The sequence below is a fragment of the Cuculus canorus genome, chromosome 1 (genome assembly GCF_017976375.1).
Source record: "Cuculus canorus isolate bCucCan1 chromosome 1, bCucCan1.pri, whole genome shotgun sequence".
Lineage (NCBI taxonomy): Eukaryota > Metazoa > Chordata > Aves > Cuculiformes > Cuculidae > Cuculus > Cuculus canorus.
This window is the reverse complement of record NC_071401.1, coordinates 29,893,979-29,918,863: the sequence shown is the minus strand read 5'-3', so window position 1 is coordinate 29,918,863 and position 24,885 is coordinate 29,893,979. Positions and strand designations below refer to the sequence as shown.

At 38.9% G+C, this 24,885-nt stretch overlaps 1 protein-coding gene across 1 annotated transcript; it reads right to left on the bottom strand.

Annotated features, from left to right (window-relative positions):
• Positions 1 to 1,044: 1,044 nt before the first annotated feature.
• SUCLA2 (succinate-CoA ligase ADP-forming subunit beta) lies at positions 1,045 to 24,885 on the bottom strand. The gene is made up of 11 exons (XM_054072938.1): positions 24,712 to 24,885; positions 22,140 to 22,323; positions 12,112 to 12,211; positions 11,745 to 11,907; positions 8,859 to 8,987; positions 8,300 to 8,438; positions 6,873 to 7,034; positions 6,649 to 6,791; positions 3,947 to 4,067; positions 3,551 to 3,639; positions 1,045 to 1,844 (listed from the first exon to the last, which is right to left on the bottom strand). The coding sequence occupies exons 1-11, from the start codon at positions 24,781 to 24,783 to the stop codon at positions 1,770 to 1,772; spliced, it is 1,377 nt and encodes a 458-aa protein (XP_053928913.1). The 5' UTR covers positions 24,784 to 24,885; the 3' UTR covers positions 1,045 to 1,769.

The following is a 24,885-nucleotide window of genomic DNA, read 5'->3' as shown; positions in this document are numbered from 1 at the left end:
TTTCTTACTGTTCCTCCCTCTGATTTAGAAAGAATTAGACTGCTATGTTTAGGTGTGTTTAAAGAAGAATGACCTCTTTATGAACCTGGAACACTGTCATTCCACATAGATTTTAAATGTAAAAAAGTAAGGCTAGAAGTAAACACACATGCTAGAAATGAATTATATTCTCCAAATTATGCAATGCTTAACAAATCTATTCAAACTAGTTATGTCTGCAAATTTTTTCAAGGTCATAGAATAAAAGCAATTGCAAGCACACCCACACGCCCAATTTAGCACACTGGGTCGACAGCACACAGCAGTCAATCGTGAGAGACCAACCATGACTGAAAATTATCCAGTTTAAATTCAGAATGAGTTTAATTTCTGCTGGTTTTCTTTAGTACTGCCAAAAAGCTACTGAAATACACTACGCTAGTTTAAAGTTTTTACCTACCTCAAAACTGCATATGATGAACTGTAAGCTCCCCTACATTTCATATAACCCTTAAGTCCTTAGTTAGTTCATGATTATAGGATTTCCTATTTTGAAATCCCACCACAGACAAGTCTTCATTATTTCCTGATAAAACTACACTATCATTAATCAAGAAAATAACATTTTAAACAAGAAAAGTACAAACACAAAATGAGTAATAGTTTCCAAATTATGTCAGATTACTAAGTGGTAAATCATCAGCCAAATTCCAAGTTGCCTGTAATGGCAAAATCAACAGCATTGTAAGCTGACAAAAATTACTGGCTAGTAGTAGCCGTGTTAGTAGAAGCAACATTTCCCTGCATACTTGTTTGTGTAGAGATCAGTTACGGCCACTTTAGCAAGATGTTGTACATATGATATCTGTCCAAGCTTTTCAACACAATGAGAGCACACATGGTTTTAAACACAAAACGCAGAAAAAAAAATCAACATATGTGCTATAGCAAATTTACTCCTAAAAAGCTTTTGGCTTGCTATCTTAAAATATGGTTTCATCCATGAGTTTATGAAATCTATCAAAATGGCAACACATGAAGAAAAAGACAGCAGAAGCTCTGGGAGACATTTTATTAATGTACAATTTTATTAGCCATGTACAATAGATATTTTAATTTTTCGTGTATTCTGTCTCCTTGAAGTTTGGTAAATGCTTCTTCATATATAAAACTACACAATGCTTTTTTGTAAGGACCAAAAATCGTGAATATCTAAGTGCTACAGTATATTTTGTAGTGATTAAACATGTTGTCCAGAAGAGTTACCAGCCACTTCAGTGAAGCACTTTAAAAATGTTTCTGATCAAGTTCAACCGCACCTGTTCATAAATAATGATTGGTTTGTTCATGTTCATTATACTAAGTACAACTGTCTCCAATATAAAATACCATTTCTGTACATTTCTCCACATGGACAACTAGATAATCTAGTCATATTTACTTTTAACCAAGGCTAATACAAATTTCTAAGTAAGGTAACTTCAGAATTTATTCAGAGTAATTATTTTTCAACCAGAAGCTTTACTTTGGACAACGCAGAAGTATATTGCAAGTGACATTCTGCAGCAGAAGCTGGAGGCTGGAGAACAACTAAGAAAGACTAAATAACAGCAATACGCGGTCTTACAAGAACTCTGACCATTCTGAAGGTTAACATTAAAGACCAGGTACTTCAGTTTGTGCGCCTGTCAAACAATCAAAACCTCCACACACAAAAAAAAAAAGAAAAATATCCCACAGAACACAGTATTTCAGAGAACATGTTAGACACTGGCATGACAGCTCCCAGATCAAATTGGTAACTGAAATTTAACATCCACTTGAGCTTGTTTTGCTAAATTTACTATTTCAGAGAGTTTCACCACCTGAAAAACAGAAAATAAAGACTTAATTTCAAAACAATCCTAACACAAGTGAGCTGGACCAATCTTTTTCACCCAAGTAATGCTGGTGAATCTTTAGCACGATCTTAAGGTGGGGGTAGGGAGATATTACTTAGTCCAGTGTTTCTTAATTGCCTTTCAATGAAAGCTCAGTCTTTTAGAAAACATCTCACACAGTTATACAAAATCTGGCTCTCATTTAAAACCAAATAACTTGATAAAATGCTACAAGTTTTAACCTTTATGTGCCACTTTGTTTTCTTTGAAGGTGTTGGAAGTATCCACCCACAAGAGATTCTTTATATCTAGAAGCTCTTTCTCCTTTGAGTTCCTATTGCAAGCATTTCTGGATCTTTCTTTGACACCTCACGGAGCTTCAACTTCTCTTGCACAGTAGCTCAAAACCTCTATTAATTATTTCCTGCTTAAAATCAAATATTATATTTAAGTGGTTCTTCAAGGGAAAAAAAAAAAGATTCAGAACTAGAAGTTTCCTCATTATACAAAATTCACCAGATGCCCTCTAATTTTTTGCAGATCAAAAATTTTCATCTCCAATGTTGCTCCACACTTGTAATAAGTTTTTCTTGTCCACATTACCTAACCACAAAGGCACCTAAAATATCAGTTAGCTAGAATAATACACAGACATCTGCTAAATATTTAGGTAGAAAAAAATTAGTTTAGGACCACTGGTTATAATCACTGCTTTGAATGCTCAGCTTATTACTCTGATCTATCCTTATCCACTTGTTTATCCCACTTATTCCACCATCTTGCATAAACCTGTTTAAGGAATTTCCTTTGGGCAATATACAAAGCTAGCTATAACCCTTTCAAGAAGGGCTTCTACAGATACAGATAACTTAAGATTACAAAACTAATTTCAACTCCATTTGCATGGCTGAGATGATTCAACTCCGAACTTTGAATTCATCAAGAACTTTAGAAGATGCATTATATAGATGAAATACAGCTTAAAGACCCCTCTACATTCCTAGGGACGTTTTCCATTAACATTAGCAAAGCTTAATCAGTCTAGCAGGATTTAACAGTACTCTGTAAAACAGAGGACCTTACTGCCAGGCTAAGTTCCTTCTTCACAATCCACAGCTGCTTCTAGAGCTTCAACCCAAGGAAACGGAGCAAAACAGAATACACACACAAAAAAAAATATCACAACCAATATGTCTGAATGTCTGAATATCTAATTACCTTATGAGGCAAAAGGAAGATAATTATGCTTGGTTTTAATCACACATACTGAAGTATAGCGGTCCATCAAAAGAAGTGTTATATTGCATTTTTCAGCTGCCTCAGTTCAAGTATTTTCTTCCAATTAATAATAAAGCTAAGCTCTTAGCCATTCTTCTTCCAAAGAAAGTGACTGATCTGGTCATTTACCTGTTTTACTTTTTTTAAACCTATTTTTCAAACTGACTTTCAGAGGCGGGTGCAGAATCTAAATCCCAAACACAGAAATTTCTGGGCTATAATAGCTTCTGGCTGCGTAGTACTCCTCACAAAGTATGTACTAATTTGTAAAACATTTGCTTCAAGTCCTGTTAATAACTGGCACTGTGATTTATCCTATGCTGCCTTTAGTTGACTGAATGGAGTTCAGACTTTTCAACATTCTGCAAGAGGTACTATGCTCTGAAAAGAATATTTGTAACCAGCTATCTTACCATTTTTGCAGCTTCATCCAAGTCATCACATGCAAGGATTTTGAGACCACTAGCTGTTATCAAAGCTTTGGCATCATCAACTCGTGTACCTTAAAAAACAGACAAAATGTCATTCTTATTGAACAGGAGACTACTGCTACCAGAGTATTTTCATATCTTCTAGGGAGCCTCTTGCAAAAGTAAGTTAATTATTAAATCCAGAAGGCAACAACTTTAATAGTTATAAAAGCAGGAAATCTCTTTTTATTAGCTTGCCAATCCTCACCATCTAAATTCAAGGTTTGCCTTACTTCTCCAGTCTTCAGCTTACAGGCAAATTGCTACACAATATAAAAGCTCAAGAACATCTGTCAATATGGACAGAAATATATTTAACGTGTACTGAAGTACACTCACCTTGCAATCGTACCACAATAGGTATTTTTAGGTCCAAATCCTTTACTGCCATAACGATGCCTTGTGCTATCACGTCACATCGCATAATGCCACCAAAAATATTTACCAGAATAGCCAGTACCTACAGAATCAATGACAATATTCACATTAAAAATGGTCAGAGGCACATCAGATAAAAGCACCACTGAGCCTTTCAGGCCAAGGAAAATTCAAGCTCCATAAGTGTAATAAGGGACTCTGCAAAAGACAGGGAATGCTTCCATTCTAGAGAACATCAACAACAAAAGTACAGTTCTATAAATACACATACAGCAGAACAGTTACTTCAGAAAAAAAAACTTAAAGCAAAAATGCCTGTCCCAGGAAACTTCCACATTATCTTTCAATCCAGCATGAGTTGCAGGCAACAGCCATTTCTCTTACAGTGTGTATTCTGTGTAGACACATATCCATTTTCTGTACAAATCAAACACCTTACATTACTCCAGAATATTCTCAGCAAGAGGAATAAAGAGAGCTGTTTGATTTTCTTCAAGGAAATCAAACAGATGAAATTTCAGTACAGTCATTTAACAACTTGTCAACTGTTTTATCTTTCCATTTCTAACATTACTCCAGCAGATACTTCCCACACTAGTACCCCCACATACTGAAAAGCCATGCTAAAGAAGACAGAAGATTTACAAAACTCATACACAAGACACTTCATACAGTTTACTTAAAAGCTAGCATGCTTGGAGGTAAGCTTATCTGAAATATATTTCATTCAGGAGGACTAAGCCTGAGGTTGAGGAAAAGTCTTTTTTTAACTTAAGTGGTGAAAAGGAGGGGTAATTAGACTGTGGTCAACTATGAATGACAGAATAAAGTGGCACAAGAATGGGTAGATGGCCTTGGAGGACAGAATAAACTTAACAAAACAAACCATTAATGTGCAACTGGTTAATAAACAATAGCTTGCTTCCAATTATCTTGCCATTAGACTAGCTCATTTGTGTGGCATTGTTTTTGCTCCTGCTACTGAGTAGAAGCAACTTAGACCAGCACCCCAGAAGACTGTTCCAAACAATGCCTGAATTGAACCCAAATTGCCAGCCAGGGTGCAGTCCATTACACCAGTGGGCTGTACTGCTGTTTGACTGTCAGCACCAGGAATCCCAGCTATTCGGTTTTGATAAAATAGCGAGCAGCCAACACAAAGCAGAATGGGAAAGATATATTAAGAAGTCTGTTTGGACATGCTCTGTCCATGTATCAGCAGAAAACTGGCATTGCAAGAACTTCTCCCACATCAACATCTCCCAGATTCTTCCTTGTTTCTTCTCTTCTCTCTAATTCAGATGCTCTGTGCCTGTCCTCTCACTTTTTTCTCAGTTTGCTGGAAGAACAAGTTTTATGAGGAGTGGCTGCGGGAACTGGAGTTGTTCAGCTTGGAGAAAAGGAGGCTGTGGGGTGACCTCACTGCTTTCTACAACTACCTGAAAGGAGACTGTTGCGAGGTGGGCGTTTGCCTCTTCTCTTGAGTAACAAGTGATAGGACAAGAGGAAATGGCCTCAAGTTGCACTAGGGGAGGTTCAGACTGGATATTAGGAAAAATTAGTTCACTGAAAGGTTTGTCAAGCACAGGAACAGGCTGCCTAGGGAAGTGGTTGAACTGCCATCCTTGGAGGTGTTTAAAAGTTGTGTAGATGTGGTGCATAGGGACATAGTTTAGCAGTGGGCTTGTAAGTGCTAGGTTAACAGTTGGACTTTATGATATTAAAAGGTCTTTCTCAACCTAAACAATTCTGAGATTCTACGACACCCTCAGACAGTGTGTCAGACCCTGCCTTTGTCAACAAGAATCTTTCCAATAGGGAAGAGATTAAGCTTCTGTGTAGCATCACTCACTATTTGTTGCTGGCCCTTTCCAAAGATAAGCAAGTTGTGCATAAAATTCTGGTACAAAAGAGTCATACCATTATGAGGTCCTGCAAGTCACTCCCGCCTTTTTTGGTTAGCTCTTTTCCATATTTTTCTTTTTTTTTTAATAAAGTCCCAAACCGTCACTGAGTTTCTATCTCTATGTAGACCATCAATCCAGTCCGTGCATTGTCCTTCTGGAATGGTAAAGCTCTTCCTCAATTTATTATTTTAATAATATTCAAAGACTTCTGATAAACTTCTGATAGGATAAAAATTAATGCCCATCCAAACCATTATGAAGTTTTTTTACCTTGCATTACAAATAATTAGTACCTTAGAAACTTGGTTTTGCACAGCACAGTGAATATTCATCTCTAAGGCATTATGCACAAAGCAGATGCAGCCGCAAAATGGGCCCAAAAGCAAAACAAAACAAAAAAGGACATGGAAGCTCATCTGAATACCAGTTTCCATTTACACAGCAGGCAGAGGGAGTTTCCAACTCAAGGGTTTCTGGAAAGATTCAAATACAGCTGTAACTTCAACTGGAGGACAAAAACCTGCCTACTCAGTACACAGCTAAAGAACCTGTTTTAAAAAAATAGAAAAAACTTCAACAGGTTTTCAGGCCTTCTTTAGTTGCACTAAGATTAAGCTAACATCTCCATTTTCTTCCCTTTTTAATCCTATGCTGATAAAAACGTGTTTTCTGGAAAACACGAACTAAGCATTGGCTTTCCAATCATAGCCTGTTTTACCACTGTGTAGGACGTTGATACGCCAATTCTTCCCTCACCTTTTTATCAGAGGTAATAAGCTTAAAGGCTTCTGTGACTTGCTGCACTGTAGCACCGCCACCAACGTCAAGGAAGTTTGCTGGGGTTCCGCCGTGAAGTTTAATTATATCCATTGTGGCCATAGCTAAACCAGCACCATTGACTATATAAAAATAAAGATAACATTTAGGAATGCAGTTTCTAAATCCATTAGTTCATTTAGAATGCGTTAAGTAGAACATACCTAAGCAGCCTATGTTTCCATCCAATCCTATATAGTTGAGATCTGCTTTTGCAGCGTCCCTGTCTCTTTCATCCTCCTGTGTCCAATCCTGCATATCAAAGATTTTCTTCTGACGGTAGGCTGAATTACTGTCAAAGTTTATCTTTGCATCCATACACATCACTGAAAGGAAAAGAAAACCAAACCATTATTTAATACTGAAATAAGAGCTCAACTGCTACATGAATATGTTAAAGCCTGTTAAGTCAAACTTCGCAGCTAGCCCATGCAGTCCAAAGAAGGTTTTGCTGAAACGACACACTAAGCACTGCATGTGAATACAAGATTCTCTCTAGTTTATCCACATCATCAGTAAGTCCCTTTAACCACACAAAAAAGGAAGATATTTCTTGAGACACTCCAAAAACAAAGCAGCTTATAGAAGCTGCTTGATAAACCTGGGCAAATTATGCTTCAGTAATTAGCATAACATTAATTGCTACAGAAGGACTTGTGTTTCAGGTTTTTTTAATCCCCGAGTTATCTGCTTTTAGTCTGCGTGTGCAGAAACACAATGAAAAAACATCTGAGTTCAAAGAAAGGGTGTCAGAAGAATACACATAAAAGTCTTACTTAGATGTAGCAGATGACACGGAAAACTGAGGGTATTCTTTACACAAGAACTAAGTTTCTGTCTGTATAAACTTAAGACTCAGTTTCTACCCCTCACTACAGGTGATATAAAAATGACAAGGCACGAGAAAGAGATGGGCGAGACTGCTCCATATTGTTCATCTAAGCAGTACAGTAATCACAAGCTCTGATGAAGGAGCTACACCCACGTTTAAATTTAAAACCCTTGTACTCAAGCTCAAGTAGAAATATTCTCCACAGATTTATTTTTGGGTGAGATGGGAACTGGCTGTGATTGAACATTAACTAACTATTCTGCAACCGGATATGCTAGAAACCAGGATATCCATTAAAAACCTCTAGTCTTCCAACACATCGAACATCAAACTCAATCGGTCATTCTGATGCCTGAGCAGTAAAGGCAGGAGCAGTAGAAGGTGCTACTCTTCTGGTCCCCTTTTCAATACCAACTTTGAATACTCAAGATGCCTCCAGTTTCAACTCATGAATTTTATCACAACCCAATTTCCAGGAACGCCTTAGACTGGGTAGTCAAACACTCAAGAGGATGTGCTCTTTTTAAAGAAATAGAATCTTTTTAAAAAGGAAGCTATTCACACTTAAGATAGTACTTAGCAATTAAGAGCAGATATTTACAATGCTTAGATTCTCAAACTTACGTGCTTTATTAAATTCATATTTCAACATAACATGTTAATGTTAAGTCATCTTGCTGGATACAGATGAAGTTTTAGCAATGCCAAGTAACTAAGTTTTTAAGCCGTTACATGAAGAATATGAAGAAGAAACATTACCAACTCCTGATGCATCTTCCACCATAGGATTTATTTCTATCATGGTAGCATCATATTTCAGGAAGAGATTATATAATTTGATCATATTTTCAGCTGCTTCATCCACCAGATTAGGAGGAAATCCCATTTTTTGGGCAAGCTGAAAGTAAAAGATTGTTTATCAGTTAACTGCTGTTCCCGGTTTGATTTAGTTACAAATTAGGAATGTCCCAGTTTAGCTATTATTTCAGTGTTAACTGAATTTGTAGATGTAGAACTTTCCTGTCTTCATGGAAAAAATGTTAACTCTTGCATTTGAAAATATGTGTTTTCAACACAAAGCACCACATTTATCCTAAAAATGAGCTAGTAAAAAGTCACCATCATGTGCCTCCACAAAGTTACATACAGCACTGCCGTGACTATCACCTGAAAATACTTAAATATCTAATTCAAATTTGTTTCAATATCTCAAAAGGATTTAAGACAACTCAGCAGGTTGAAAGCATACACACTTCACAAAATTTAGAAGCAACCCTCCCATCCTCACTAATGTGTACTTTTCTGCATTAGCAATTACCCTAACAGCTTGCTCCTTTTTTATGCCTTCTACTATATCAATGGGTTCCTTAATTATCGCATCAGGATTCTCTGCAGCAACATCTTCAATATTAACACCACCCTGAGAACTGCCTATCAGCACAGGACCCTAGAACAAAAAAAAAGAAAAAAAGAAAAGCATAAGTAATTTTATAGCACACAATTGAAACTTAGGTCTTCTCATAAAACACCTCATAGCAATAAAACCTTGTTAACTGGAATTTTTTTTATTTGGGTATTTTATTTGCATGCTTCAAGGAGAATGTCACTTTCTATTCAATACATCTATACAAAATATTTTAATAATACTTTCCAAATTTTAAGGTGTATGTTGGGTCCACTTTCTTTTAACCAGAAAACTGTCTTTCACATACACAGTAGCAATATTGCAATTAACACAGACACACCAGATTTAAATTTTGATAAAAAGTCATTTAGTAATCATATGCATTGTATCTTCTAGGTTGTCACCAGAAAAAGAACAGATTCTCATTTTCCCTTTCTCCACTCACCCCTATACAAACACACACCAACTGCCAGGTACTCATTTATTCATTCTGCCACGCTCCAACTCCAAGGACAAATCTAGGTCTGCAGAACCTAGTGGCAAGTTACTGCAAACAATTCCTGTTCAAGTAGCATCACAAAGCTCAAGAAGTACAGCCATCACTGAAAGTAAGTCACAGAGTTCTGACAAAACAGCACTCAATTACTCAAGAAATTAAGAAATCAGAATTTATAACATTTGCAGCAGAGGTTTTTTTTAGAAAGCTATCTAAATGTCAACAGAAACATCAAGGATTTCCTACCATGGAATCTAAAATCTCTCCTCATGGGAACAGTCCTCCAGTTTACAGTAACGACATACTCACTTGTATCATCACCTGTATCATCTCGACCTACCTTCCCTGATCACCACCTGGCACCTGGTGTACTAAGGCAGCACTTAAGGTCAGCACAGATCTTGCACATCAAACAGCCTTATAACTGTTGTAAAGTGTGATACTAAGTGAGAACACACTTAGTAACCACACTAGTCCCCTTCCACCACCATCCTTCCAAATGGTAATACACAGATGGTGAATTATCCTACATCTAATAGCAAGACTCAACACAGTGCACATTTCTGGATATTCATGTACTGAACAGTCAGGAAGCTACAAACACATTACAGAAATAACTTCCTGTTCCACAGAATTGACCAAAGTGAACAGTTTTGCTTAAAACATACAAAATCTTGCCTCTATTGGCAAATAACATTCAAGACATCAAGTTCCACTTCCAACTGCTTATTTTACAGACTTCTTCCCTCCCTTAAAGGAAGGGGTTTGAAACAACATTGGGAATACACACTATGTGCTATTCAGCCTTCACACCTCCTTCTTTAGAAAGGCATTTCCTCAACACAAGCATCCAAGTCACAGCAAGTACAAGCACATCTAGAAACACGACTTACAAAGTCATCAGTAAAAACAAAGCACAATCCTATCAAGAGACAATAACCCATGCTGTTACGTCCAATATACACTAATAAGATTTTTTTTTTTCATACAAGAACGAGAATAAGTCAGGAAGATATGTTTCCCTTCTTTATCTGATCTGCTTAAATCAGTTACAGTCAACTTTATTTCCATAAGGATGCTTGCTTATTGCTTACACAATTTTCAGTTCATAAAATCCAGTCGTTTACAGTATTTTAATGCCATCTTGTGGTAAATCTGAGGTGCATACTGCAACAATTAAATCTGCTCCATCATAGAGTACAACAGAACGTAGGTGCGCAAGTCACATAATTGTACTAAAATCCAACATAATCAGACAGAGCACTACCAAGGAAGATGAAGGAACAAATGTGATACTTAATTCCTAATTTCATAAAAAAAAAAATACTCAAGCAAACAAAAGACTAAAATTAGCTTCCTCATTCCACCACAGAAAATGACTTCATATCCGTGCCAGAGATACTCCTGTAATTGCCAAGAGCAGTGTGTCTGTAAAATCCTAAGCATCTGGATAGACCAAACTCAATTTTTGTTGAGCTTCAAAATATAAAGGCCCAAGATCTGCTTTAACCTGGCTTTGTTGAAGTTATTTAGCAATTTATGCTCTATGCTCCATAATGGCACACTAGTCTGTCAAAAAATACACTGTCACATTTCAATAACTGCATCTGAATTGTAGCCTAAAAACCCACATACCCACACTAACAGAACATACAAGCAGTATGGCTTTCATTGCATTCAGTATGACTATGGCTTTCATTTTCTAAAAGCTCTGCAAGCAGACCTCTATGCCCGAATCTTCTTACCAATTTCTGAAGAAGTACTGGCATAAGCAACCTACCCGTACTTTCAAAGTTGAAGGACATACCTGTGCACCTCTAGGAACCTCCACACATTGAGGAATAAGGATGTTTTAATTTACCCAGCATCAATGACTCTTCCAAAAGACTTCTACATATCTTGTTCCTGACCCTCTTAAATAGCATGTACATGTGCACACACATAGAGCTGTATTTTTAACTAAACTCTAGTATAAGCAGCTGGCAGACTAAAATGAAAATGAAAATAATTCCTTCATTCCACCCATGCCCCCTTCAGCCATATGACTTCAAATTTCAGCTGGGACTATCAATACCGATTTATTATTCACTATATTTGAATTGTAGCGTTACATCTCTAAAGCATCTAAACACTAAGGCAATGATGTAGTCAGAGATACTCAGAAAAAAAATTCAGCTCATGCATATTTCTGATTTTCAAAAGCAAGTGACCAGTACAGTAAACATTTTGGGGGTTTGTGTTTTTGTTTATAAAATCAGCTATAACAAGTTAATTAGTTTACTTGTATTTCTAATATTACTCACTTGAAAAGACCTTTCCATTGTTATTGCAAAATAGTATTCCCTCCTGGGGTATCTGCGCTCACAGATAAATACTTGATTGCATATCCTGCCCTTTTCTCCTGTCTGCTTGGTAAACAACTTCTTTCCAATCATTTTGGAGGAGATATCTTTTGCTTCTTCTGGACTAGAATAAAAGAAGCTCAGAATGTGACAAAGAAACTGCTAGAAAAAACAGAAGTAGCATAAAAAAAAAAAACAACTTACCTAATTTTTTCTTATTTTAAGGTTAATAATTAAAACACTGATTTTAAACTAAGCAACATGTCCAATTCACAAAGTGAAAATATTAAGTTTTTCCACTTAGTTGGATAATTTTGAAACAACTTACGAAAAAACTATTTTCACTCCTCCTTTGAGGCCACCTTCAAATGTTCCTTTTCCTCTACCACCAGCTAAAACCTGTGCTTTTACCACAAGATCCTTTGAACCTAGAATGAAAGAAAACCCAAAAGTTGTCATCTGTGACTACTAAAACAAATTGCCCAAGGTAGAATAAAGATTGTTTTTATTTTATCCCCGCATCTCCTCTCCTCCCCCTCAATTAAAAACACACATATGTGAATCAAAGATGACATTGTAACTCAATTTGTTATCCCAAGTCTCAAATCATCCCCAAATTTCAGCTTTAGGCGGTTCTGTGAACAAACCTTGGTGAGTTAGTATCCAAGAGTGTTGATACTTTGAGTGTTCTGATATATGGTCAAGACATGTTTGAATCACAAATAACTAGGCACCCAGCAAGAAATGGTTAGCATCTAACAGACTATTTATCAACAAGATGACACTGAGTATCTGACACACCATAGTCCAATATTTTCCTCAATCAAGTACAAATACCTTATATCTGTAAACACTATCTTCTCAGCAATTATAAATATCTGTGGCACTTACCCAAGCCAACTTGCAGGTCCACTATGGCCTCCACTCTGCAGAGCACTGATGTGTGAGCTTGAGTGCTTTGCAAAAGTCAATGGTCTAAGCAAATCCACTATTTTTCCCAGAGAAGGCCAAGTAAGCCCTTTAGTTGCCTTTAACTGTGTAAAAAAATCCTTTACAAAATAATCTAGGCAGGGGAGGCTGCAAATTTGTGTTTAAAAAGTAAAGTATGAGACCATAATAAAAATCCACTAAGATATTCTGAAGTGACATTGAAAGACAAAACGCAAAGTTCACTTAAGGCGATGAAGGAAGTAAAACAAAGCCCCATGCTATTATTCAAGTTCAATTACTCCGAATACACTGCAGAGAGGAGCTAGACCACAAGACGTTAAGAGCTGCCCCACTCACATTTGTGCAGCACATCTCATCTTTTCTCATGCCACCATTAGCTGAGCCACTCTAGTCTTTCTGAGCAAAGAAAGAACTTGCTGTTCCCTTGGATGTGAAAAGGCAGCACGGAAAAGCCTAAGAAAAATTACAGTACTCAAGCAAAACTGGCCACTACACACGCTGAAAAAGATTACAGCAGACACAAGAAAGGTGTGGTAATTCCTATTCTGAACTGCATCCTGCCTGGACAGATAAAATTAAACTGGCATAATATCACAAGCTAGGGTGGTTATAAGCAAAGCAAATGCTCAAGTTACTACTCCCAAGTAGCTACCTGTAGATTTTACTTCTTGACTGTCTACCTAACAACAAATCTCTGAATTCACAACTTTAGCATGAGAAGCATGAAGGTTATAAACCCTTATATGTTGATTTACTATAGTTGATCTTCTAATATTTAATTCAGTTTCTGACAGTTACTATTTTTTATAGCTACTAAGTGCTGGCAATCAAGCAAGTTAACACGCTTTATAGAAGCCACACAAAACAGACCTTAACTTTTATGCAATTACTTGAAGTATAAAGCTTCCTTTAGGAACCACTAAGCCTCATATATGAATAAGATTATAAAAGCAGCTCCATGAATAAATGAAGCTACATACTTCAACATGCAAGCTTAAAAATAAAGTTCCATCCATTTGAAAACAATTTACCTTGTACGTACATACAAATACAAAATTGGTAGGAACATGACTTCTTAGTGTTAGTGTAAAAGAGAGAGGAAAATACTTTATTTTCTGTGAAGAGACTTAAAAAGAACAAAACATCACATGGTGCCTCCATGGACGATTTGCCTGGGCTCCTTCACAAGGATCTGCAGTGACTCAAATATTTGACATTTAAAATATTCACAGCATTATTTTAATCTTTTGAGTTCTCTATAGGAGTTTTATATCTAACAAAGACTTATAACCATATACTTAGTAATCAAGGCTAAGAGATTTAACTTAAGAGTCCACTACGAGGTTCAGAAGAGAGGGTCATATTTCTCCACCCTACTTTTCATCTCCTACACTAAGTCCAGAAGGTAAAACAGCCTCTACAGAGAAGATGTCAAGCCATGAAGTTCACCCAGAGGCAACTTCTTTGTACTCACTACTCCTCTTACTGATGAAGACTAGAATTTGAACAAGTCGGAACCAGATGCATACTAAAGCTCTGGTAAGTTCTCTGCTGGAACCTTACGTTTAGCTTTGGGCATCATCAGTTCCAGTCCTCCTGCCATGGGCTGGGACACCTTCCACTAGATCAGGTTGCTCAAAGCCTTGTTCAACCTAGCCATGAACATCTCCAGGGATGGGGCAGCCACAATTTCTCTAAGCAACCTGTTCCAGTGCCTAATCACCATAAAAGTAATTTTCAATGGTAAAGACTGTTTACTAGGATGATCATTGAAATTAAGAGCTTCCCTTACAAGAGGAGACTAAAAGTGCTTGCACTTTAATTCTATCAAAGGAGAACAAAGCAAGAACATAATATAGTCTTTAGCCACACTTGGTGAGAAACAGAGCAAGAACACACAAGTACATCACACATCCTATTTCCTTCTCTATACCAGGCAAAAGCAAAAGCCATCTACCAAGGGAAGTCAGTTTTTAAAAGACGTGAGAAAAGAGAAAAAGGGACAGTTCTTTACACAGAAGATAGTGAAGGCTGCCAGGAGACATGACGGAAGCACAGGAGATTCAAAAGAAACCAGACAGAGATGTTTCCTCTGATATTCCCAAGTCAAAAATTATGAGTGATGGGAGGAAATGAGGCATAGCCTGTAGAAAACAGCTGGGCTAACAACCTCCCTAAACAGCACGTTCTTTTGCCACCACAAGAGGCAGAGTGTTGGGCTAAATGCACCACTGCCCTATGTCATAAGGTATTTCGTAAGGATTTAAATTATTATGCATGATTATACTTTGGCAGCATATGAAAGACATTTGAAGAAAAAGTGTGTGAGAAACAACTCTAAGCTTTTTGCAATCAGTTTCAGTCATAAAAAAGTTGTCATTGGACTATTCTTTACACAACAGAATTAAACAATTTTGGCATTAAGTAAGCAGGATATTAGTGATTTGTAATTTGTTTTCCTACAGCACTGCAAGCAAACTAGCTGCTTGACTGCACAAGCACATAACACTTCAAGGGTTATTTGACCAGCTGTGTTTACAAGCAATTAAGCTGCATTTATACACGTGAAAAAAAATATAAGATAACATGTCCAAGAAAACCTTAACTTAACCTATACATAAATTTTATTGTCCAATAAACATTTTTTTTCATACAGCTCCTATTTAAGGTGAATCTAGAACTAGGACAGAAAAGTTTGGTCACACACCTCATCTGCAGTGCTACAGCTGCAGCACCATCACAGTCTGACACAGCAGAGAGCTGCTGATATGTAGTAATCCAAGAAAAAATTCAGAAACCAGCAGCTAAGATACTTTTCTACTCACGCCAGCGTAAGCATTTGTGCAGTTGTGCCTTGAAGCCTATCAGGAAAGTGATTCTGCTGAAGGCAAAAGCCAATCCAGCAGACAGTACTTTTGCGAGTCTGCCGTGTGTGACAAACACAGACACAAAGGCACTGAAGCGAGTGGGACAGAAAGCAGGACACCTGCTTTCAGCAGCAGTAGCAAACTGTGAAGTCTTGCCACAGGCCACTGGAACAAAACAACAAACCTTTAGTACAGACAATGTCTCAGGCAAGCAAGCTACAGATCAATGCACAAAACTCAGAATATTTGTTAAGAGCTGCATTTCCATATTAATAGCAGTTAGCACTAAAAGCACATATAAGTAAAATAGCCTGAAAAGATTCAGGAAATGTTTAGAAAATTAAGAGTGGGTACCAAGGAGAACAGGCGCCTGAAATCAGCAGAACACCGTGCTAGCATCTATCTGCTCAGGACAACAAAAATCTACGTAGTACTAACACTATAGGTTTCTTCTTCCACAACAGTTTATTAAATAGTGAGTGTAACAGCCAGGAAATGGCCCGACCTTCATTCCTAGCAACACTGACATTGACTGACTGGAAGGAATAATTTATGACTCCATAACCTAAGCTTTCAAACGGGGAGAAAGGTCTGTCTCTCCTTCCATGCGCTGGTCTGAGTAAAGCACAATCTTACATTAAGTTTATTAAGAAGCAAGAGGCTTGCTTTTCTTTGTTTCTCTGACGTTTTCTGTGCAAGTAGAAAATCCAATCATTAGGGCAGATAACTTTTATTAAAATGTTCCACTTTACATGTTTCCATTCTGAACTTTATCAAATTGCTTTGCCATTTCTCTGTCCAATACTGACTGTAGCAGCAGCACAGCCTTCGACATATTATAAACATCTCCATGATAACTATGCAAGTCTAAAGTGTTCTGCCACAAAAGACAAGAGTAAAAGGCAGTAATAGGTTAATAACATGTGTCAAGCAACTCTCAACTACCACTCAACTGCAAACTTACCCTGGGAGAGAGAGACACAGATCCAGAACTTTTGCCTCGGTTACTATATTTAAAACTTCTTAGCTCCAGAAGAGTATCTCTCCATTTGTAACACAAATCAATTTTTTTCTTGTTGCACAGATACAATAAAAACTCTAAGTTTAAATAATAACATTGTTTCTACTGGAATTAGGGAGAGAAAAGATGGGCTTGTAACTAACAACCTCTTATCAACAGGAGTCTCAACACAAGGAAGGTGCCAACATTAACTCTGCCAACAGAGACAGTCTCTTCAGAGTGTGGTGTCTGTGTTTTGCTAATAAGTATGGTTATTTAGAATTTAACTTCAAAATTATACTTTTTCAGCATCTGAAACTTTTGAATGTTAGAAGAAACATTCCATGAAAATCAGAAGTATGATTACTGACATAATTATGTGCCAGAAATCTTCACGCTTTCACTGGTCAGACCAGTTAGGAGAGTGAAGACATTTCACGCCTATTACAAAGAATTATTTTCTAAACAAATACTTCCAGACATTAATTAACTGCATCAGGTTTTTCACCAACTCACAAGACAGGTTTGGTTTTGGCAATAGCTTAAGTTATGCAATTAAAATACAGCAGTCAACATTTGACTCTGTCGGCTAGACAAATTACTTGAATTTGTGGAAGGAGTCAAGTCCTGCAGAAGAAAGCAAAGGCTGAAGCAAAATTTAAGCTTCAGAGGCCAAAAGAAGAGGCATTTGCCAGAATTCAAGTAAATGTTGGGCTTCTAGACCTCTACTGCTCATTATCTAGAGATTTTGACTGGGTAAGCAGGAACATAGTTGGGGAAAAAAAAAAAGTGCTTATCACTGACCACTACAGCAGAGGCTTTTTAACACCTGGAAAATTTTTGCATAAGTTTCCTACCTTAGATTATCATCCATGTCCTAAAACATCTGAATAAATGCTCTGGAGCTTCAGACCCTACAAACAACCTAAAGGACATCAGTTAACATAGTCATGCAGATAATTCACAAACAGGGGAAACTTATGTTGGCAAAACAACCAAAAAGTATTAGGAACAAAAAAGCTAAATGTAAGCTTTTAGTGACACAGAATAAAAAGAAACACAACTAATCACAAAGATGGTATGGCATACTTTAAGGAGAAAACCTCCCCTGCTTTTGCGTCACTGTGCCTGGAACACCTATTCTTTTGACAAGCTAATAAAGACAAAGCTAGTACTTTACTAAGAAAATTATTGCACACATTGTACTAAATTTCGGGTTCTGACTAAATCAGGCCTGAAATAAACAAAATTATAAATTATATATCTACCAGGTTTATGCATTACCGGTTGTATGTTTATGTAATAGGCAGAAAATTAAAATAACAACATTGAAAAAAACTTAAAAGGCCAGAATCATGGAAGTGTCTGAAAGAATACCTCCAAGCCAATTACTTCAGTCATTCTGTAGAAAGCATACCAAAAAAATCATTCCTTATGATCCTACTCACACTGACAAGGAGATGGACTAGATCTCTTGAGCGGCAATAGCAAAAGTAGCAGCAGCCTCCATTGCTTTTAGTCTCCTTTCAAGAACTCTGGTGTAGGAAAGAGAAATGTTATGTACTGTTCCTCAACACCTGCTATTCTGTATAGCTTAGTATTGTACTAAAATTTGACACCATGCCATGAGCATGAAACTGTGAGAATTTAGCGTCTTAAAATCCTACAAAAATACTAGAACACAAAAGCTGCTTCAAGAATCGTAAAAATTTATGTTTTGCATAAAAGAAAATTAGGCTTTTCTAGAGGGAAAGAATATGTCACAGTCCTCCACACAACTGTTAACGGAGAATGGTGGTAGGTAGCATCAAAACTTCAGTTACAGCAATACATACTTTCATAGGTGCTGTCTTAGCAAACAGCAACACTACACTTCTAAAATAGCATATTCTGCTGAGCTACCTGCTATAACACCGATGGAGCACCTGTTCTTCAAGAAATAATTTTTAGGTTCATTAGTTATGTTCTTGATGATAAATGCATATGTTTCCACATCACCACAGCTCACAGTGCTGGGTGGAATGCACACATAGGCCGAGAGTAAACTATAAACTCAGAGGTAATCATCAAGACATAAAGCAGCCTTTCATCAATGCTCTGGAACAGAATTGACTCAGCTCACTTTTTCAAAATTTGAGTGAGGTGCTCATGTAACATATGAAGAGTAGCCAAGAGTAGTGGTCAATGGCTCAAAGTCCAGATAGAGATCCATGACAAGTGGTGTCCCTCAGAGGTCTGTAATGGGACTGGTGCTGTTCAGTATCTCTATCAATGGTATCAACAGCGAGATTGAGCGCACCCTCAGCAAGTTAGCAGATGACACCAAGCTGAGTGGTGCAGTTGCCACACCAGAAGGATAGGATGTCATCCAGAGGGACCTGGACAGACTGGAAAAGTGGGCCTCTGAGAACCTCATGAGGTTCAATAAGGCCAAGTGCAAGGTCCCGCACCTGGGTCAGGGCAATCCCCGTTTTCAGTACACGATGGGAGGTGATGTGATTGAGAGCAGCCCTGCAGAGAAGGACTTGGGGGTGCCGGTCGATGAGAAGTTCGATATGAGCCAGCAATGTGTGCTCGCAGCCCAAAAAAACAACCGTATCCTGGGCTGCATCAAAAGAAGTGTGGCTAGCTGGTCAAGGGAAGTGATTCTGCCTCTCTATTCCTCTCTCATGAGACTCCATCTGGAATATTGTGTCCAGTTCTGGAATCCTCAATGTAAGAAGAATATGGAGCTGTTGGAACAGGTCCAGAGGAGGGCTACAAAGATGATTGGAGGGCTGGAGCACCTTCCCTACGAGGACAGGCCGAGATGGGCCTGTTCATTCTGGAGAAGAGAAGGCTCAGAGGAGATCTTATAGCGACCTTCCAGTACCTGAAGGGGGCCTACAGGAAAGCCGGAGAGGGGCTATTCATAAAGGCTTGTGGTGACAGGACTAGGGGCAATGGGCATCAACTGGAGAGGGGCAGATTTAGACTAGACATTAGGAAGAATTTCTTCACTATGAGAGTGGTGAGACACTGGAACAGGTTGCACAGGGAGGTTGTGGCTGCCCCATCCCTGGAGGTGTTCAAGGCCAGGTTGGATGGGGCCTTGGGCAGCCTGATTTAGTGGGATGTCCCTGCCCATGGCAGGGGGGGTTGGAACTGGATGACCCTTAAGGTCCTTTCCAACCCAAACTATTCTATGATTCTAAGAGCCACATATTGCGAAGTCCACAAATTAACTAAAACCACTACTTTTTTTAAAAAATCAATCAAGTCTTTCAAGACTTCATCAGATACAAGTTTTCTCAGCTCTGAGCAGAATGCATTCTTTTAGTGGCACAGATAAGATCTGGAGGTCTTGAATGGAGACAGGGAACTACTGGAGGAAAATAAAGCGAGCAGGGACATTTACAGGAGGTCCAAATGTATTCCCAGGGAGTAAATTACTCAGTAGTTGTCATTTGAAAAGAATAATAGTTTCATGAACCAGTATGTGATAACAATTGACTTGAAATAAGATGGATGGCTCTTTATAGGGAAGCACTGTTTGTGATAAGAAACAAATTCCAATTATGACTCTCAACGGCCAGACAAATATGAAAAGAGAAAGTTATGCAAACCAATGTTGTAATAACGACAATGGCAAACCTCCCATGACTCAACAAATTATTTTTAAAAAACAGAAGTAAAACAATAATCATATGCAGAATCTAGCTAGAACAGAAATCTGAGTTGAAAAGAGCACTTTAAGAAATCTGATAGCTGCAGCAAAAAACAATTTTTTAAAAACTAGCAAATAAACTCAAAGAATGTAAGTTTCAAACCATCTGTCAAGAGTCACTCATAGCATCTAATTTCATCCCAGTTTCCTTTAAAATTATTAGGGAAAAGTTATAGGGAAGAAAATAACACAAGCTCAAATCCTGTATTTTACTTCACATCCGTTTCAAAATTACTTCAAATAGAGGTAAACAATTTGCTCTCTTTAGGACACTCTAGTCTTTAGCAGAAAAAATACTGAGCACAGGAAAGACTGGGGTCAGCGAACAGGAAGCAACCTTTCTGGCTTCCAGACTGCTTTATCTAACTTCACACCTCAAGATAGGCATAACTTAGAATGAAAATCTACCAAATTTCATTATTTTTATTAATTAAAGAATACTTAGTGTACTCTTCTAAATAGACTCCAAGACAAACCGCAGCATTCATATGTCTCAGCTTGATTCTACCACACATGAGTTACCTTGCAGGGATAAATAATCCTCAGTTTGGTTAAGCTTTGGCTTCGTTCATACGACAGGGTTACACTGATTTAGCTACAGCCACAGCTAAACTATGATCATCTCTGTTAATGAGAAGGCTATATTTGTTATACACTAAGATAAAAAGTTACCGATTTCTAACTGCAGTGAGGTACCTGCAAAAGGAAACAAATCTGATGCCAAACTCAAGTTTACAGAGAGCAGGTTTCTGACTAAAGGTTATCAGAATCACGCAGATCAGCACTAGGGGAACAGAGCAAGCAGTATTATCAACTATCTTTCTAACAGTTTAGACAAACATTTGAAAAACCAGTTTAACACATAAAAAAGAAGCAAAAGATTAGCTCGTATCTACTAGCAACAACTCTTACACAACAAAAATAAACAATGGTGGACCAAAAAAAGTGAGATTATTTTCATCCTGCCAGAGATTTATTTTGGTTTGGGTTTTTTTTTTTAAGTACATACTAAATGAAGACTAGTGGGGAAATTACTACAATATCAAAGAAATCCAAAACACTGCAGCAGAGGACACTCCGTCACCACGTAGAATGGATTCGGGACAACGTTTGAGCAATGCCCCAAGAACTCAAGCTCCTTCAGTGTACTCTTATTTTGGAAAGACTTCCCTTCCATGCCTCAAGTACCAAGGAAAACCGTAGCATCAAACACATACCACCTTAAAGCATATGACTTACAAATAGAAGCCCTGAATTCCTTTATTCTAGTTTACCAAAGGATTCTAACTAATACACTTCACAACTTCATTTTTCTGACCTCCAAGAAATGTCACAGGGTCACACACTCCAGATATGAAGCCACATGGATGAGACAGAGCTATAAACCAACAGGCATGCCTACTTTGTCACAGAAGGCCTCCCTGAACCAGGAACAAAACAAAGGAATCTTGACCTTCGAGTTTCCCTGCTGTCTATTAAAGAGCCCCAGGCAAAGGTTGCCTCATATGCTGTTAACAGGAGTGCTGTGCAGATGTAAGCAAATGCCCCATTTGGGAAGTTTTTTTTCACCGTCTTTAAAGCTATGTCACTTAACTGATTTCACTGTGTGCTTGTGCGCTGAGCAATCTTAAGCATTAGAAAACTTCACATTAGGAAAATGTCAGCTCTAAAGTAAACAGATCTGCAAGAAAGTCACTTCACGGGAAAGGGTCTCTTAAAGAGAAGGTATATTCAGAAGGCCAAGAAATGTCTTACCAGGAAAGACAGAAAAAGTAGTTACACCTTGTATCAATCCCATGCCTATACTGTATATGTTCTCTTTAATATTATACCTATTTCTTTTGCTATTTTGTAAGCTTCATCTGGTGTCCTGGCAACCAGTCCATGTGGAACAGCAATGCCAGCCTCCTGCAACAGTCCCATGCTCAGGTATTCATGTAGTGACAGCCTTCTCTGTTGCTGTTGCTGCACCTGAAATCCATGATTATTGAGTATTCCTGGACTTCCACCAAGAACCTGAAGGGAAAGGAAAAAAAAAAACCAAACAGAAAAAAAAACAAAAAAACCACATTACTCTGTTTTGAAAAACTGCTCTTTTGTTATATTTTTTAAAAGTCTATCTATTAAACAAGTACATGAAACTGAAATGAATCTAACAAAACTTATAATCTCAGGAATCACTACAAATTTATTCACTTGTAGGTGAAAAGAGATTTAGGCATTTAGGCACGGTCCAGTGTACCAACGCAAACTTCTGAACACTTAACCCTACACATGTAGTATAGTCATTCACATCAGGTCTGATCTGGGGGGTTGATAGGTTTTTCTGGAGCAGTGGGAAAGAGCTGGGGAGGTTGCAAGCAGTGACAAGAGTCAGCGGGGTTAAATGCTAACTAAATACTATGGGGTGTTTTAAGTACTTTAAGGAATATATCTGTAGAGAAAAGAACCCCAAGGAAATTTGGAAGCCTAAGGGAACAGAGAAGAGGCATGCAGAATGAATTCATTCAGAAGTTTTGGTAGATTGCTTCCAACTGACAAACTATGAACTAAAAGGTGGGGAGGAGGGGCAGCAGAAACTAAGTTACACCAACTTTGGTGCTTGTACATGGCAAACTATATTTACTACAGAACAGAATTCAGCCTTCATGTGAGTATCATGAAACAGAAAAAAGTAGATATGATCCTTTTCAAGCACCTACAGTGAATCAGAGCATTGCCAAAAGTGCAAGGTAACAAACAATACGTAAAATAAAACACGTCTAATATTCAGTCCAGGAAATTCCAGTGTGGAATATGTCTTAATTTCATTTGCAAAAGTACACAACTCAAAGAATTTCTGATAGATATTTTGCATAAAGCATATCAGGGAAAAATTAATTTTTATTATAAAATATCAGAAGTGATACTATGTGAGCAATGCCAGTTAAAAAGAACAGATACTCATATATTTTAGGACAATACAGATTTTGAAAGAGTACCCTGTACAGTACCTGCACTTCATAACAATAAAATTATGAACCACAAAGTCAAAACTGTTTATGGTATTTTTTCATATTTCACTATATAGGAATAAGACCTTAACTTTACACACACATAAAAAGGCCAACCTACTGAATTCAGCTAATTCATGTACACAGATCAGCACTGGAAGATTCAAACTATAAAGACAACAAACCAAACTTGGATACAAGCAAAATTCTGCATTTACTTTTCACTTTTTTTAGTAAGTACCATTGGCACAAGTATTATAAAAATCGATCTGTATTCGGAAATTTCTAATAGATTGGATTTTTAAGATTGCATTTCATTTTAAATAAAGCACACAAGCAACACAAGAGCTTTACTACGGCATTTCAAGCTAGCAAATCAGCAGAGCTTATTTAATCTCCAGAGCATTCCTTCTGCAAACAGCAGGCCCTTTCCTTGGCATGAAAGACAAGTGAGAGGTGTTGACTGCCTTCGCGGCTGCTTCTGGAAATGACAGACTTGCCGGGCCCTGCGTAACACGAGAGGGGAACTCCAGGCGACCTTTCCCCATACGTGGAAGGAGAAGAGCAAGTCACCCATACAGCTGCACCCTTCAGACTCCCCCAGCTCTTTTGGTTGCACTGCTTCCCACCGGTTCTGCAAGCAAAACCAAGACCCTACCTCTAAAAAAAAAGCATTCACCAGAGAGAAAGGAAGTAAAAGGTGAAACAGTCCGAGAAGCCCTGCTGCAACCAGAGCAACAGCTGCAGTGACACAGGCCTGCAGAGGCAGAAAGGGGCACAGAGCTGCGGGGATACACGACTGTGGCGGCACAGAGCTGCGGGGGGCACAGGAGGACACACAGCTGCAGGGACACACGACTGCAGGAGCACGGGCTGCGGGGGTACTCCCAAGGACACAGAGCTATATGGGCACAGGGCTGCGGGGGCACAGAGCTGCAGGGACACGCGGCTGCGGGGACACACGGGGGGACAGAGTTACGTGGGCACAGGGCTGCCGGGGGGCACACGGGATACACGGCTGCAGGGACACAAGAGGGCACAGAGCTGCGAGGACACACGGCTCCCGAGGCACAGAGTTACAGACACGCAGCTGCGGGGCACACAAAGACACAGAGCTGCGGGGACACACGAAGACACGGAGTTGCGTGGGCACAGGTTTGCGGGAGGGCATACATGACACAGGGCTGCGGGGACACACGGGGCTGAGGGGACATACAGGGACGCGGGGACAGGGGCTGCGGAGACAAGGGGCTGGGGACACAGAGGGACACAGGGAACATGCGGCTGCGGGGACACGCGAGGACACAGGGCGGGGCAGGAAAGGGAGGGATGGGACGGGGCGGCCGCTTCCCCCGCCGCCGCTCCCGACCCCAGGCGTCCCACGGCGCCCTCTTGCCCTCGCCCCCGCTACCTTGGCCGAGGCGGTGCCGATCGCAGCGCGGAGCCCAGCCACCACCCGGCTGCTGATGATGGAGGCCGCCATGGCTCCGCCGCTTCGCCCTCGGGGGCCGCTCCCGGCGCGCACGCGCCGCCACCAGGACGGGGCAGAGCCAACGCAGCGGAGGGGGGGAAGTGTGACACGACG